This window comes from Perissodus microlepis, chromosome 16 (genome assembly GCF_051167445.1).
Source record: "Perissodus microlepis isolate ML-2025 ecotype Zambia chromosome 16, ASM5116744v1, whole genome shotgun sequence".
Taxonomy (NCBI): Eukaryota; Metazoa; Chordata; class Actinopteri; order Cichliformes; family Cichlidae; genus Perissodus; species Perissodus microlepis.
In genome coordinates, this window is record NC_140476.1 from 32,317,637 (window position 1) to 32,336,186 (window position 18,550).

General features: G+C 40.3%; 1 protein-coding gene across 1 annotated transcript in view; it reads left to right on the forward strand.

Moving 5' to 3' along the window:
• Positions 1-12,371, forward strand: part of marco (macrophage receptor with collagenous structure) — a 28,419-nt gene extending 16,048 nt beyond the window's left edge. Inside the window, exons 6-11 of the mRNA XM_084908451.1 lie at positions 2,674-2,745; positions 5,681-5,749; positions 8,719-8,754; positions 10,333-10,386; positions 10,896-11,060; positions 11,589-12,371. Coding sequence (XP_084764577.1) covers positions 2,674-2,745; positions 5,681-5,749; positions 8,719-8,754; positions 10,333-10,386; positions 10,896-11,060; positions 11,589-11,719 — 527 coding nt within the window. The 3' untranslated portion in view covers positions 11,720-12,371. The remainder of the gene's footprint in view (positions 1-2,673; positions 2,746-5,680; positions 5,750-8,718; positions 8,755-10,332; positions 10,387-10,895; positions 11,061-11,588) is intronic.
• Positions 12,372-18,550: the final 6,179 nt, after the last annotated feature.

Here is an 18,550-nt window from a genome sequence, read left to right on the forward strand (position 1 = left end):
CTGGCTGATAGATGTCAGTTTGTTTAGATTGTGGCATGATGTGGTTAAGTACATGTAACACTGGCTTAAAAAAGATTCTTTTTTTACATTTTGTTTTTGCTACTGGAAACTTTGGACAGGTCTTTATCTATTTTGTCCACTAAATTCAGATTTAAAGTCCAATTAAAGATCATGTATATTATAATTATATATTCGATATAATTACGTTGGCAAAGAAAAAACATTATTTTGACTCATCGGCCCCCCAGGCAAATGCCCAGTATGTCAGTCCAGCCCTGCGCTCATATATTGGTTTCTATTACTTTTACATCTTGATGAAATCTTCCCCCATGTTCATTTCTGAGATTGGTCAAATCTGGAGGAAGAAAGTTGCGATAATAACAAAGTACATCGTTACTGACATTTTGGCCCCATTAGCTGATGTGCTTTTGTGGATCTCAATCAGGCACCCCTATGTGAGGAAGGTCTGGAACCTGCTCTCTGTTTAAAAGGTCGGAGTCTCTGATCCTACACTCAAGAAAAAAAACAACCTTTGAATGAACATAAAAAAATGATCATGCAATGAATTTCCACGTGATTAAATTGCTTTATTTTAGCAAGGAGACCACAGACAACCATTCACACCTATGGACCATTTAGCATCATTACCCTAACCCTACTAACTGCATGTACCTAAAGGGCCACAAACGCAGGGACAACATGCAAACATGCACAGAAAGCCCAATTGGTGGATTCGAACTCTTGCTCTGAGGCAACAGTGCTACTCACCAACCTGTCACTCCATACTGTAAAAAAAGTAGGAAAGCTATGATTTCAAGGCTTGAATTTTATTTACATTTTTGTCCTCGACAGGTTAAGCCACAGTAGACAGCAATAGCATGCACGTGCTGTGTGTTTACTTGCCTCTAATAACCCCAGTGACTTTCCTGTGGTTTGAAATCTCTTGTGATCAAGCGCTAACAGTGTCCTCCAGATGTCGATCATACATCCTCTGACGATTTGGTTGCCAGGTTGGCCTCTGATTAAGCCTGAAAAACTACCGAGGATCTGTTCATTTTTAATATGACATCTGAGTGATGTGATGTCAATAATAAACAGGCTTTTACCTTTACAGTTTCACAAGGTGAAAAATAGAATGTCCACAACTCAGCTAATGCTGATTTTGAGAGGAGAGAGGTTGAGGAGAGAATGGGCAGAATTCAGGCTGAAGAAAAGTATTTCTGTTCTGTGTTGATGTAATCCAGTAGGACAGGAGCCAAGTCCCAGGAAGTTGTCTTCCTGCAGAAATCAATAGAAATCCAAATCCTCTTGATTTTGTAATCTAACATGGCAAAAATGAGAAAAACACAAAACCACACTGTAAGACAACACAGAAGTACATACAAGCATGCGCATCAAATTACAGGAAAAGACCAGAATATCAGGAATCATTTCAGTGCTCAAACTGCAGTTCTTCATGATAATTAGACTTATACTTTGATTACATCTTTGATTAAGAATAAAAATGATTTACTATTAGCAAAAGCACATACAGATAAACTATCATAGCACTTTGCATCACTGTAAACATAAAAGGCTGGATGGTATCACCTCTCTCAATATAATGTCGAATTCAGACTCTGTCGATCCCACCTTTCTCGACATGCTGTTTCTGAGGTAGACAGTTGCACAGACAGAGCATCCGTTTTTCAATTTCTAATACCCAACCGATAAGTTACGGTGAAGTTGAATCTCCTGAATAGAGAGACGAGACGAGAGTTCAGCTGTTTGACCAAGTGGAAGTCGCTAACTCCCACTCGATTCTATGGTCGATGTAAACTTAAAAAAAGATATCAGCTCTTTTACTTCTGTGGTGAAACTACAGGGTTAATATAACTGATCTAAACACTAATGTCTAGGTACAGTGTATATTTTGCTGAATAAACCATGTTACTAATATCAAGCACAAACTTACTATTTTAAATCTGTTCAACAGAAAACCATGTTGAGGTGACTTTGTTTTCCTGATGTGTAGCATCTGCATAGCTTCTACGGCACAAGTTTCTTCCGTAATACAGTCAACAAAAATAAAAATAGACGTTAAATTTATTAAGTATTTGAAAGATTATTAAGTCATTAACTTTGGCAGTTCATGGATTTTGCAAACTATCATCATATGTTGTGGAAACAACTTGATTATTTAGGAAATTGATTTTTCTACTTTTACATTGATATAAAATGTGCCAAAATTAGAAAATCGCCTTTAAATGAAATTACTTTTTTAGGGAACAAGTTTGTATTTTTATTTTTCAAAAAACTGAATTTTATAGTTTTTTTCGCTTTTGTAGAATAGCTTATAGCATATTGGTATGTGAATATAATAAATAATATAGAAAAACAACACTAAAAATAGTTCACAATAGAAAGAATTAACAAGACATTCCAACTGATCACAACTTCTACAACAACAATACAAGTCCTGTGTAGAAATGCAATGTTCTTTACATTTTCATTTTCTTTTTTATTATTAAAATTTTATGCATTTTATGAAAATATGATGTGGAGTAACAGTCAGTAATAAAATTGGTTTGTTTTGTGGTCATCTTCTAACTGCACTGGCCGTGTGTGCTTTTTTCTGCATGCTTGCGTCATCAGATATTATAATCCATCACATACCGGTATGTTTCTTTCCAGGAGACCATGGAGATAACGGCCTTCCAGGACCAAAGGGTGAAAGGGGAGACAAAGGAGAACAAGGAGAGCCAGGTACTGGAAAATGGTAGAGTTTAATATGCCCATACAGTCCACCCTGTGGCAGCTATAGTAAGAGCTGCTCACATTCTCTGAAATCTTATCAAAGTTGCTTCAGTGCATCCTTTACAACCAGCTTAGGTACTGGGGAGACTGGAGATATCATCTCACAGATCAAAGCACGACCCCAGTGCAACATTCAGTACTGTTGGCGACAATATTTTAGCACCTTGGGAACGAGAATGGGTGCCGGGGCAGACCAGACACCAGACACTCTCACCCAAGGAGTAGGTACGGATGCAGGAGCAGGCTGGGTCATGGCTGCCCTTACCTTGGAGTGGCATAAGCGATGATCTGGCACCCGCTGTCCCTACCTGAGAACCAGGTACTGGAGCGGAAACCAGCAGGGCCCTAACTGATTTGAGACCAGGAAACGGGATTGGCTGAGCCCCAGCCTCCCAAACCTGAGGCACTGGTACGGGTGCAGGGGTAGGCAGGAGCCCAGCTGCCCTCGGAGCAGGAGCTGGTGCCAGCTGGGTCCTAGCCAGTGTCCCCCGAGGAACTGGTACAGCTGCAGGGAATGGGGGGACCTTGGCCACCCTAGGAGCAGGTGTGGGTGCACAACCCATCTCTGCCTGAACTGACTGACTTACACCAATGATCGTTTCAGGCTGTGCTGCTTCATAAACCCTTTCTGAATGAGAAGCATGAGAATTCATCTTTGAGCACAAAAAACAGTCTCAGAGAATGCAGGTCATGAATAAATGAAGTCTGAGGGAGTCTTTCAAAGAGTAGTTTCATATACATAATCCTCATGCACAGTCTTGTATTTAGCCAGTTCAGAAGCACAAATGTATGTTTGAGCTTCTGGAAAAAAACGAGCCGTTTATTGTGGCTGATAATGAACAAGAACAAAACAGAGACACAAAATTAAACAAAGAGCCAACCATAAAAAACCTAAACTGGGAAAACTAAATACAAAATACCTGAAACACATGGAAAGAATGAGAGGACATGGAGACACGAGGGAGGACAGAAGATTTACAGACTGAGGGAGACAGAGACAATAAATACGCTGAGGGATGACGAGGGAAGTGGAAACAGCTGGAGTGAACAAGATGTGATGAGACGGGGGAAGCAAAACTTAGCACACTGAACACAGGACGAGAGAATGAACAGGAAACACTGAGACTTAAGACATACAGCCGGAGACAGCAATGAAGATAAACAAGCAGGGAGGCAAACGATGAGACACAAAGAGAGCAACAGCATGTCTACACACACACAAAGTCTAGATATTAGAATTATTTTTATTACTCAAACTGCATATCTCATTCAGCATGTTAATTAGACATATTCAATTCAATACTTTATTGTCCCACAAGGGGAAGCAATAAGAATAAACAAAACAATGATAAAAAGCCACAAGACAGTTATTTGCCATTAAGGAGACGGGTTGCAGTTGGGATAAAAGAAACCTGGAGTCTCTTGTTCTTCCTCACAGGTTCTCTAAAACGACGGCCAGAGTCAAACTCACTTCAAACAATTTATAATAAAATGAGCCTTCCTTCCTCTTCCTTATATCTTTGATTATAGCTTCAATTAGCACACATGAATTTTGTTTAGCACTCTGTATCACTTTAAACTTAAAAGGCCAGATGTCTTTTTACCCTCTCAGACTTAATAAGAGGCGAGCAGGGAGGGCTTCATTCTCTCAGTCCAACCTTTCTCGACTGGAAGGCAGCCTTCACCTTCCACTTCTTCTCTGACTCCTCTGTGAGCTCTCGGTATTCCTCGAGCTTCTCACATTCCTTCTTCCTGGTGTTGCTACCACTTGGTATCACTACATCGATCCCGACAGCCTTCTTCCTCTACTTGTTCTTCCCATTCAGCTGACTCCTCAGGATGTTTCTTACGCTCTGCAGGTATTTTGTGGTTGAGACTTTCCTAGCAGTTTGGTTTCCCTCTGTGACACCAAGGTACTTGAAACTGACATCCATTGTTAGTCAGTGGTACCAGCTTCAGTCAATATGCAAATGTACCAGAAAACACAACAAGTTTTAACCGTCTAGCTTTGATTGGAGGTTATGTTGAAGAATTTGGAGATCATTGTTGTTCTTCATTATTCTAACAACTTTGTGCAATGTACCGGTACCACTGGCAGCCGAACAGCTCCAGAGCCAGATGTTATCACCATCATCAAGGTATAAATAATATGCTTCATTTTAAAAGCCCTGACTGTCATGAACTGTGTGTGAGGCGGGCAGGATTGGACCCTGAATGCAGACAAGATCATTATATCAATAAGAGAACAGAAAGAGAAAAGTCACAACACAAACTAACCTGTCTAAAGGAAGAAACAACACAACCAACAACCAGACGCACTTCTGTGGCCGACCAGCCTTCACTAGTAGCAGCAAAAAAACATCTACACTGTTCCCGAAACTGTCAAAACGACTGTGTCTTTCCATTCTGCTCACCAGAATCTCAGACTCCAGAGAGCAGAGAAAATTGCAAGTGGACCTCAAACAGACTTTATAATGTTTTATGGCTAACTGCTCAGTGAGTCCAGGTGCAGGCTGGGAAAAATGAGCAGCAGAGGAAGAGAAACAGCACCTCACCTGCACATCCCCATGGCATGTAACAGAGGCCAGATGGTTCAGTTTTTGTCTCATCTGGCCATAAACCTTTCCTGCAGAAGGCATTTGGTTTATTCATTGTGAGCAGCTGCTAAGATCGTCAGCTGAAACAATGTATGTAAGTTTATGTTATTTAGGTGTTTCACGGCTTTGGTGTCCTTCTGAAAGGTGACTACAAATGTCACCCTTAGATAAGAGGAAACTGGTTAGGGTGTCTGTCTTTTGTTAATTTACATTTACGAGTTAAAATTTGCTCCCATAAAAGTTAAACAGACATTTTAAAATCACCATTGTTGTCTTTACAAATGCAGGTCCTAGGGGTCCACCTGGGGATCAAGGACCAGGTGCAAAGGGAGAGAAAGGTGACCCTGGCAGTCCAGGTAAGGTTTTTGGTTAAATTCATTGCAGCCGTGTTGAGGATTCACTCAAACTCAAACTGAAGCAGATTATACACTAGGGCGACCAATCATCCTCTTTCTCTGCACTTGTTGACTTGTAAAAGACTATATGACATTTTTTATTTCACCATTCATTAACCGCACAGAGAAGGCATCGTTTAAATATGTCAAAGTTTTCTTTAAGCAAACAGTTTTGTTACAGTTCTTCATGGCTGGGCCAAGTGTCCTCTCTTTTGGAGATCAAAATATGGTCACCCTATTGGAGGGAGATATTTGGTTTCACTAAGCTTAAAAATCACATTAAGCAGTATAACAGTCATCTAAGGTTTTCTGTTATTTAAAAGCTTTGCATAAACAATCATAAAGACGGGGTTAATGTTACTCACCTTATATCCCCTAAAAATTAAAATGAAAAGTATTACAAACGGTAAAAGCGAAACAGCTGTGGCAGAAAAGTAGATGTGGTTAGATGGTGTCCTGGGGGATATGCTTCCTAGATATTCCAGCATTGTCCCTAGATATTCCGGTCCTGGGTGACCGACTGCACCAGCGTAGGGGCTGACAATGGATCCCTGGTTTTCATCCCAATCACTAATGGCAGTTATGGTGCCACCGCCTAGGCCAGGGCTGTCGAACTCATTTTACATTGCAGGCCACGTACGACCCATCTAAGCGGTCGGACCGGTGAATCTCCCCTTTCTGTCAGTGTAAAGAAGTTTCATATTTAACAGTTTTTCTACATGATAAAGAAAAAGAAACAAAATCAATATTTATATTAGAAAGTGAAAATCAGAAACCTTGTTTTTCACAAAGTTACAGAGGTTTTATTAGAAACATAGCTACGCGTTTAGCAATTTGGCATAATTCATTACCAAAAAAAGGTTAAATTTTTTTGTAGTGAATAGCAGGAATTAGGCTTTCTTGTCAGAAGTCATTTTAGGAAAACAGAAAAACAGCAGCCAGCAACACTGTACACAACTGGTGCGTAATAAACAAGTAAATAAGGCAGATAATAGAGATTTTTGATGGGAAACTGGTCCTGAAGCACACAGAGATGGAGCTGATTTGGTGAATTTGGCTCACAGAGTGATCAATCCTGCAGTTTTGCAAGATGTCTGTTATGACTTTACATGCCTTCATGCACCTCCCTTTGTTAATCCGTTCAATACTTTCTCCCTGTGTCAACTCTCATTATTACACATAATTTATGGACACATATGGTTTGATTTCTGTGCATGTATGGATAGGATGGGTTGTTACTGTTGTTACTGATTCTCTGGTGAGAATTTTATGTCAATACCACCTTCAGAAATATATTGTCTTGAACGTATACACAAAACTGAATGTATACACAAAACTGAATGTGTACACAAATCCAGAAATAAATGGACTGAAAATTATTTAAGGCTTTTCTAGCCTAACTGAGCACTCAGAACACTGGTGGATACACTGAGGGCAATTTGGACTTCATCCCTCTTCTTTTCTTTGTAGGTCACAGCAAACCTTATTTGAAAATGGAAATACTTTGCATTTACTGTATACGTCATTGTTTTAGTCTTACTGACTAATCAAAGTATCAAAAAAATAATCACAGCGTGTCACTTGTGCTGTATTTTGACAAGTTATTGCCTTATTCCATAATGAATTTAATTCATTTTCACCTCAAAGTTCTACACTCAGTACCCAATAAGACAAAGTGAAAAAAGTTTTCTTGCAATTCTTGCAAATTTATTAAAAATAAAAAGCAAAAATATAACATGTGCATAAACATTCACAGCCTTTGCTGAATACATTTTCTGGTGTAACTTTGGCAGAACTGTCTCAAGTCTTTTAAGTATAATGCTTCATGCTTGGCACACTTTTTTTTCTCCCAGTCTTCCTAGTAGATCCTCTCGGGCTCTACTGGGCATGATGGGAAGTGTTGGTGCACAGCTATTATCAGATCTCTCCAGAGATATTCAGTGGGTTCAAGTCTGGGCTCTGGCTGAGTCACTCAAGGACGTTCACAGGTGGTCCTGAAGCCACTCCTTTGTTATCTTGGCCGTGTGGAGGCCGTTGTTTTGTTGGGAGACCTTTGACTAAGTCAAGGTCCAGAGTGCACTGAAGCTGGTTTTCATCATGAATGTGTCCATCACTGCATTCATCTTTCCCTCGACCATGACTACTGTCCCAGTTCCTGCTGCAGAAATACCATCACATGATGGTTGGCAAAGTGATCATTGGCTTCTTGGCCATTGTGTTGTCCTTGACTAAGGCCCACCAATCCCAATAACTCAGACTGGTCAGGATTCCAGCTCTGAGAAGAGTCATGGTGGTTGCAAACGTCTTTATGGATGATCGAGACCACTGTTCTCACTGGGACCTTCCGTGGTGCAGAAATTCTTCCGTACTCTTTCCCAGATCTGTGTCTCGACACAATCCTGTCTCAGAGGTCTACAGACAAATGCTTGGACTTCATGGCTTGGTTTGCACTCTAACCTGCACTGTCAACTGTGGGACCTTAGACAGACGTGTACTTTTCCCAATCATGTCCAACCAACTAAATTTAAAACTTTCAAGTTGTAGAAACAGCTGACAAATTATCAGGGGAAACATGATGCACCTGAGGTCAGTTTTCAACGTTAATACATATATTTTGTTATGTTTTTATTTTTAATAAATTTGTGAGAATTTCAAACTTTCAGACTTTTTTTTAACTTTGTCATTGTGGGAAACTCTGTGAAGGATGATCAGGCGAAAAATGAATTCACGCTATTTTGGAAAAAGTCTCTGACATGACAGAATGTGGAACAAGTGAAGTGCTGTGAATACCATGTGTGTACAGTCTGACTAATGTGAAACAGTATTTTAAAACAGTATTTGTTAAACCCATACAAATCCATATTCGTATATGTTTGTGCTGTTTGTGTTTTTCTCTTTTATGAGATTTCATTTTGTCATTTTCACGACAGGTCCTAGAGGGCCAAGTGGTTACAATGGAACACAAGGTAAGCACATTTAATCAACAAGCCCATTTCCACGACTAAAAAAAAAAGGATCCATAACTCAAAACTTCAACTTATTTTCTCGAAATTTCGACTCGTTAACTCAAAATTTCGAGTTACCACTGCCAATCAGTAATCTACGTGAATGACGTCATTTCCTTGTTACCCGGAAGCTGAAGCCCTCAGGTACAAATGCTACAGCTAAGCTACCGGTATTACATCCAGTCATGAATGCACAGATTGCTGAGTATTTTCAGCTTGGCTTCAAAAATGATAAAATCCTTGTGTTATTAGCTGAATCACATGGCGTTACTATCAGCAAACGTACTCGCTAAAGCGCCAATTTGTTGCGATCCGGTTTTGAATGCGCGTTAGTCTGCGCCATATGCTTCCGGGTAACAAGAAAGTGACCTCATTCACGTTGATTACTGATTGGCAGAGCTAACTGGAAATTTTGAGAAAAGTAACTCAAATTTTTGAGAAAAGTAACTTGAAATTTTGAGAAAAGTAACTTGAAATTTCGAGTTAATAAGTCGAAATTTAAAGAAAATAACTCAAAATTTCGAGTTATGGATACGTGTTATTGTGGTTTTTTGTAGTGGAAACGGGCTTCCATAAAAGATGGAGAAAATATGACTTGGAGTCTTGTTTCTCTCACACACTGGAAGCTTAGTTTTTCCTTACTTTTTCTGGGGGTTACATATTCCACAAAAAGAGCTGGTTTTGTTAGAAAAGTTCCACTAGGCTACATCTATAAGAGATATCTCATACAGGGAAGTTTAATATGAGAGCCAGTTCAGTGAACAAAGATCTTTATAATGAATTGAACATAATGACAGATGACCAGTAAGCAGATTGGAGGCTGATTGGCTTGAAGAAGGCAGGCAGAAATATGACTGAACTAGAGTCAAGCGCCCAGGAAGCAGACAGATGTTTGATTGTAGATCTTCCTTAACCTCCTAGGACCTGGCGTCCACATACATGGACATCACGTTTTGGGTTATTTAGACCAAAATACTAAATTTTGCCCTGCAAGGGCCTGATATCCACTTACGAGGACATTATACTGCCACTGTTCTATTGAAATTTAAAACGAATGTCCTCATATGTGGCTCTAATTTTTGTCAGAAACAAAAATCAGGTAAAAAAAAAAATCTGGCAATTCTTTCTTTTTACATTTATCAGGTCCCAATCAGCCCAAACATCACAGAGAAATTAAAAATGCATGCTGTGGAAGAGTTCGGGTCTTAGGAGGTTAATAAAATTATGTATAAGCTTCAGTCTGTTTGTGATAGATACATTTGGGTCCATGACTGACACCTTGTTGACTTAGATGTTGTAGATGTTTGTATTCTGTCATCATGCACTTTAGCTGTTTTCTGTAGGGGACAGTGTATAATGCAAAGATTTGTAAAACCTTTTGAATTTAAGTTGCAAGTCTGCACTGCAGTCAAATATTCATCGTGATATAAAATCTATTGTAGTGGTGTACAAAAGCAAAACTGGGAAAAATGTGTCTTTGTCTAATAAATTATGGGCCTACTGTAATTTCATATGTCAGCTTTAATCTTTTCTCCACAGGTCTTCCTGGGCCACCAGGTACCAAAGGAGAGAAGGGAGAGATGGGAACAGAGTGTAAGTGCACTTCATACTGACCTGAGAGCAGCGATAGCTTCAGAAACCTCAGATGTTAAACATTCAAAAATGTATTAAAGGTATTCTAATGTCTAAAGGGACATTAACCATTTTTGACAGAGAGAAAATAAAAGCCTTAGAATGTTTTGTTATTAGATTTGTACTGATGAAAATAGCATGCAGCACACAGTGATTCAACAAGTATGGCTGCTATATCACAGCAGAAATATCTTGATGCATGCTCAGTCATCCAGGTAAGTAAATCTCACAGCAGAAATATTTAATCGCCAGAACACAAGTTGGCTTTTTGTGAAGTAGTCACAGAAAATGCAGCGTGTTTGTCAGTTAGCATTTCCAGATTTGTCATTTATGAAGTGCAAACCAACTAAATATCTCACAGGGACATTTTTACCAGTGTTAACCATCCTGATCTCTTTCATAACAACAATGATTCCAGCAACAACAAAAACCCACTGTTAATCTTGTCACCTCAACTTTGTCCACCACAGTGACTGTGCGTCTTGTGCCAGGAAAAAACCAAGGACGAGTGGAAGTGAAGCACAACAATATCTGGGGCACTGTATGTGATGACAGATTTGACCGTTTGGATGGCTTGGTGATCTGTAAGATGCTGGGCTTCCAGACTGTCCATTCCACCTTTAGTGCCGCCCCAGGTACCAGGCCCACTCTGTCATCTAATGTTTTCAATGAATCTCAATCTTACTGCTAGAACCTTATTTTATTTATTTATTTATTTAATTTATTTAAAATGCTATTCCCAAATTTCAAAGAAATTAAATAATAAGATGTTGACTTTTTATGGTCAAATAGTAGGAAATCTCATAAAATGTAACATAAATTCATAAAGCCACATCTAATTCCAGGTGAATGTAAAATGTGTGCACAGGTTGTAAGTGTAGCACAGAATTTATAGGAACTAAAAGTGTATTAAAAAAGTAACCATAGGGACTGTCAAAGCAAGCAGGCGGTTTATGTCATAGTGTCACAAGATAAAGAACCTTTATGAAGATGCACAGAGACAAAGTGAAGAAAACGAAAGTAAGCCTTTATTTTGGCTGATAAAAATCTGTCAAATAAAAAGAGTCCACACACAAAAACTCATAGTTCATAAGCCTAAAACACTGGGTCAGAGAAAAACAGCACAACACCAGTCTGCTCTAAACACTTCTTTCCTTCTGTAGGGTCTGGCAAGATCTGGCTGGACGAGCTGCGGTGCACAGGAGCCGAGGATAATATCTTTGATTGCCCTCAAAGTCAAATCGGTGTTAATGACTGCAACCACAATGAAGACGCTGGGTTACACTGTCTGTAGACTGAAGACGGAATCGCTGCTCTCATGGAATCAAGAGCAGCAAAATGTAAACTCAGTGTTCACTATATATCACAGGAAATATTACACATTTTACTTCACTGTTTTGCTCAAAACTGACTTTAATGATTGAGCTTTAAAAACCTGTTATGAGCTTGTGATTCAGTACTATACAAAAGCCTGCACATTAATGACGTAACAGTAATTTTCCTTGTAGATCACTATAAAATATTCCTGATAAATTAACTCAAACTGGTGTTTGTAATTGCTTGCAATCTGTGACCTTGCAGCTACACCCCACTAAATACTGCACTTTTTACAGGAGGTGGCTCTGGATACTCACACCACTGTCAAACACATCGATACACAGCTCACTGACCAGGGAGCAGTACTGAGACTAATGGTGTTCACATCTCAGTCTAATTATATATTCACACAATATATTTTATTCATTTAATTTTAATCTCAATATTTAACATATTAGCTTAAACCAATGCTTCTCACTGACTTCTCTTATGCCCCCCCAGGAAGAAAAAAACATTTTGCGCCCCCCACAACTATAAATAGTATCATTTGTCTATAAAATTGTTATATGTACACCTCGCTTTAACACTTTATCCTTATTTACATTAAAGAAAACAAAAAAGAAAGAAATACGCTGTAGATCAACTTACAACAAAAAATAACTTTATTAACATTGTTTTTTAGTCTGTAAGAGAAAAAATTGCAACAATTTGCCTGAAATAAAAAAGAAATTAAATCCTTACTTAAACTTTGAACATTTTTTGACCGACTTGAAAAATAAAATTAATCAAACTCAATAAATAGTAATAATAATGAATTCAAACTGATCAGCAACATTAAATCAGGAGCACAATATATTAAACACTTTAACCTACAAAAAACAAAAATGAATAAAACAATTTCTGCTGATTTTCTTCTTTGATCAAAATAACAAAGTCAGGATTAATGGCTACAATGAGCAGGTTTTGCAGTGCACAGCTTTTCAAAGCGGGTTTGAAGCAGGATCCTGCAGCTCTCACCTCCTGCTCAGTGTTTAGCTGGGACCTGTCTTCAGTGCAGCAACAGCAGAGAAGCCAGTCTCACAAAGACGTTGCAAAAGGAAGAAGAACGCCCACAGCCTTCTGCCCTCAGAGTGGATACTGCTTCTCTACCAGAATTCACTCAGTGTCTGTGATGTGAACTGCAGTCTCAGTGTGGAGTCAGACGTCATGTCAATGAACTGGTTCTCCTCTGCAAAGCTGAAACCAGTTGAAGCTGGTGCTTTGAAAGGATCTCTCGCCCAGTCATACTGGGAACTGTTTTCATGGAAGTACTCTTTAGAGTATCCCATCAATGATGGAATATGCTGCTTAATATATGGAGTGACTGAGGCGGCATCATAGTCAGTAGTTTCAACAAATTCATGCAGGTTCTCAATGAATCTGTGTTTCCTTCATCAAGTCGCCTGCCTCGCGTTGCAAGCTTTCAAGTGAAAGAGTTGATCTTGTCCCTTGGAGGTTTTTCTCTTTCCCTTGAAGCTGTAGATTTAGTTCATTTAACTTTCCACTCAGGTCGGCCAGTTTTGCCAAGAAGCTCTCATCACTAAATTTTTCTGCAACTTTGCACTTGTGCTCCTGCTCCAAAAACATTCTTATCTGCTCTCTGAGCTCAAAAAGTCAGGACAAGACTTTTCCTGGTGACAGCCGCCTCGCTTCACTGTGAAACAGCACAGCTTGATGTTCGGCTCCCATCCCCTCACAGATAGCAGAGAACACGCTTGTTTTTAGTGGTCTGGTCTTTATAAAATTGTCTACACCTATAATTTCAGTCATAACTTCACTTAATTCAGAGGAAAGGTGCCTTGATGCCAGTGCTTCTCTGTGTATAATACAGTGTGTCCACTCAGTTTTAGGTGAGTCCTTTTCTCATCCCTGCCATGTTTTGTGCACCATCACTGCAAATACCAATGCAGTTCTCCCACTTTAGCCCATTCTCAGCCAGGAAGCAGTCCAGCATTTTGAATCATCCTTCAGCTGTGGCTCTGTCTCTGACCTTTTTACAAAAAAGCAGGTCCTGACACAGGGAGTTAGTCATGTCAAATCGTACATAAGTAATAAACAAACAGTCTTTGTTGCTGTCAATTGCGTCATCAAATTGTAAGGCAAAACGTTTGTCTTTGAGTTTATCTAATGTTAGCAATGTCCTTTATACGTCTGGCGACAGTGTCATTGGACAGAGGGACTGTTTTTAACTTTGCAGCACTTGCATCAGTACGCGAGTCCGTACTCACGTTCTCGGCGAGTCTGGACTTGCCGGGAGTCCCCTGTTCTTACCAGCTGTTCTGTGAATCCATCCTACCTGACAAACCATCCTACCCAATGTTTCTGCACATGCACACAACACGAAATTAAATGGCGAACCGTCCTGCCTTTGTGAATATTAGCTAGAAAAATACTCTGACGAGTAAAATTAAGTGCCAAACCATCCTACCTTTGTGAATGTGACCTACAAGCATACTTTATCAGCTAAATTTAAGTGGCAAATCATCCTACCTTTGTTAATAAGAGCTAGAAACATACTCTGACGGGTAAAATTAAGTGCCAAACCATGCTACCTTTTTGAATGTTACCTACAAGCATACTTTAACGGGTAAAATGAAGTGGCAAACCATCCTGGCTTTATGAATACGAGCTACAAGCATACCGTGATGGGCAAAGTTAAGTGGCAAACCGTCATACCTACTTAAATATGTGCTGGAATTACTCTGTGACAGCAGAAATGGTCAAAAATTTTTTACCAGTATTGAGCCGGAGGATCCAGTTGGAGTCCGTCAAGATACTGGGCAATCCTCGACCCAAATTAAGGCTGTTACCTGTACCGACTGCAGCCCCATAACCATCAGACGGCATCTGAGACTGAAGAGCTTAAAAAAAAATGTCTTCAAAGGCCGCGTCTCCTTGAACGCCACAAGACTGACCATTTGGACTTTGCAAGAGAGCACCAAACATGGGACACTGAAAGGTGGAAGAAAGTTTTATTCTCTGATGAGATTAAATGTAACTTGATGGTCCTGATGGTTTCCAACGTTACCAGCATGACAAACAGATCCCACCTGAGGTGTTTTCTATGCGGGGGCTGTAAAACAGCCACTGGCTATGTCCAGATGTTGCAGAGAGCATCCCTCATGATTCAGGACCCTTGTCTGTGTGGTAATTGATTGATTGATTGATATCTCGAGGGAAATTGTTTTAAAGGCTACCAGAGAATACGGTGCCATCATGAGCACCCCTTCCGACCATACGTAGAATACACAAACATATCATTGGGAAGACAGTTCAGAGAGGTACGAAAAAACAATGCAAATACACATTACATGAGAAAAGAGGAGGAGAAAAAAAACTGCTCCCAGACTGAGCTCCTAGGGGAGAGCAGTCGAGAACAGAAAAAAACACCTCAGCACAGAAAGCACATAAATCTTCACATCTTACATCCGCCTGCATACGTCGGGTGGGTGTAAGCATTCAGAGGCGTTGGGAGGAGGGAGGGGGGTGAGTGCGTGTCTGTGTCAGTGTACACACGAGATTTGCGTGGGTGTGTTTTCCTGTGTTCATCTTGAGAGAGAATGTCCTTTCACCCGGTTGAGCAAAAGTCAGCATTCCTCCAGCTGATGTAGGTGACCTTGAAGGAGCAGATGGTCCAAACACAGTCCTGTTATCAAGGAGAATTGTTGTTCTGGCCAGTCTCAGCCTTGGGCATGAAGGAGATGGTTGTTTGGGTTTGAACAAACAACTGCATTCCAATGTTGCAGTTGACTCCAATACATAAGTGTTGTTGTGAGAGTAAAGGAGCCTCTTAGTTAAAAATTCACTGTAGTATAGTATTATATGTAATAACTGCAAGTTATTCACATCCAGTTATTTATAAGCCATTACTACTCCTCCATAATATTTGTGTAATCAAAGTAAATATCTCTCATGCTTCCCTTATCTGATTTTGACTTCACAATCATTAGGGGTTTTGCCAACGGGCAAGAGGGTTTTTTCCCCTGTTCCTTTGGGTGGGCAAATGGGTCCTGAATGTCTTTTGCACTTATGCACTAGTTACAGTACTTGGCCTTCTTGGAGTCACACGGTGCTCCAACTGGTGACTCAGTCATCCTACTGGGAGACTTCAAAGCTCACGTGGGCACAGCAAGACCTGGAGGGCAGTAACTGGAAAAAATGGCCTGCCTGATCTGGATCCAAGTCGTGTTCTCTTATTGGAATTCTGTGCAAATATCAATTTGTCCACACCAACTGATTGTACAAACATAAGGAGTTGGCACTATGCCCTCGGACTCAGATCGATTAATTACAATTAATTTTGTAATCTTATTGGGTGGTAGCCAGAGCAAAAACTCCTCTATGAGAGGAGTTTGGTGAGGCTGTGGAAAAAGACTTTTAGTCTGCCTCAATGAGATTCTCGCCAACAGTCAATGAACTCAGTGTATAGCGAGGGTGGAGTGCTGCTGATGTCAACGGAGGTGTCATGGCGAGTGAGATGAGCCGTGTGGAGATGATAAAGGAGGATCCAATCGCAGGCACTTGTAAAGGTGTGAAGGTGGTTTATTGAACACAAAGTACAAAATAGAAAAACGGCAAACGGGACTGCAGACGGTCTAAACTGAGAACAACTAAACTACAAAACACGAACCAGAACTCAAACATGAAGGAGGAAGGGCAGAGGTAAATGACGACGGACAGCAGGGAGAACACACAGATGAAGCACGGTGGACACACAGATGGACCAGCGACTACAACAACAGAAGACTTAAATACACTCAGAGAAACACAGGGAGATTACACACAGGTGGGGGACACAGCTGGAAGTAATTAATGTGAGGAGACAAGGGAGGCAAACTGAAAACACTCACATAAGACACGGACTTTCACAATAAAACAGGAAACAAGAAACCATCACACAAAGACACAGACTCAACACTGAGAGGCAGACAGAAAATAACACATGGAACTCAAACTATACATGAGGCAACAAATCCTTAAACACGAATAAACAGAAACATAGAATCCTTTTAATAATCAACAAAGCACAAGAGCATCAAAAAGCAACTCATGATGCAAAAATAAACCAAAACATAAGAACTAAAAATACTGGGTCAAAACTGACCCAGAACCATGACAGGAGGACATAACAGGGCGGTAAAAGGATCTGAGATTTGCCCTGAATTCCTGAAGGCCTTAGATCAGGGGTGGGCAACTCCAGGCCTCGAGGACCGGTGTCCCTGCAGGTTTTAGATGTGTCCTTGAACCAACACAGCTGATTTAAATGGCTAAATTAGCTCCTGCAGTTCTCCAGAGGCCTGGTAACGAACTAATCATGTGATTCAGGTGTGTTGACCCAAGGTGAGATCTAAACCCTGCAGGACACCGGCCCTCGAGGCCTGGAATTGCCCACCCCTGCCCTAGATGTTGTAGAGCTGTAATGGTTGACATGCCTCTACAACGTTCTGTGGTGATCTCGGATGGTGCCTCTGTGCTGGCAGACTAAGGTGGTGATACTCATCTTTAAGCAGGGGAACCAAAGTGATTCACCTGTGCGCCAACTACTGAGGGTGTCTGGCTTGTTGTTACGAGACATTTGATCCCTGCGTAACCATAACCAGTCCAACTCATTCCGAGTGCGTGTTGGACTTCACCAGGGCTGCTCCTTTTTCATCTCCCTTTTTTACTCACATTTCCATGAAACAAATATATACAAATCACGTCACTATACACTCACAGAAAATGCCCAAATAAATAAAGTTGTTTTTACCTTCTTTGTGTCCAAGAGAGAAGCAAAGGTCGGGGTGGTAACAGTTGATAGATAAACAGCACCAGCAACATGTTTTGACAAGAAATGAGACAAATATACTTGGTAAGATTTTGAGCTTTTGCAGTCTTGTTCAAACATGCCGAAAAGAAAACTCTTTCTTTTCTCAGAGAGAAACTCTTCCTCTCTAGGATAATCTTTTACACCCAGTCAAGCTGCTGACCACTTCAGTTAATGTTTTTATACAGAACCAAATCACATCAAGAGTTGGGTCAAGGCACTTTTTTAAGCAAACTTTTTTTATTGCAAGGTAAAGACCCTACATTACTACAAAGAAAACAGAGAAATGTCCAACAATCATGATCCCCTGAGTAAATGCTTAGGCAACAGTGGGCTCTCCCATTCACCTGGAAGAAACCTCCAGCAGAACCAGGCTAAGGGAGGGGCAGCAATCTGGATAAAAGACAAAGACATACTGTGGAAGAGAGCCAGTTAGTTAATAATGACTAATACGTGAATGCAGATGGTTTATAAACACATAGGACTTGATGCATCGTGGGACTCATGGGAACCACAAGCCCAGACTTAATGCAGGGTAAGTGAGTATTCAGTGTCACCTGATCCTAAGCCTGCAGTCTGATGATCTAACGGGTGATACGGTCCTGTGAGGTCATTACAATAAGATGGCGCCTGATTATTCAAGACCAGATTCAGATGTGAGGAGCAGGATTTTAAATTCCCTTCTGGATTTAAGCAGGAGCCAATGAAGCGAAGTCAATATAGGAGAAATCTGCTCTCTGTTTCTAATCCTTGTCAGTACAGCATTTTGGACTCTCCTACTATAAGGCCATGCTGTTTTCATAGATGCAGCATTTTGGATCAACTATAAGACCTAATAATAAAATCTAATAATAACAAATTACTATAGTCCAGCCTATTTAGTACTACTAACTTTTCCAGCCTTTTGGTGCCCCTTCCCAAATTTTTGAGACTCAAAATGAACACATTTTATTCATGAAATAG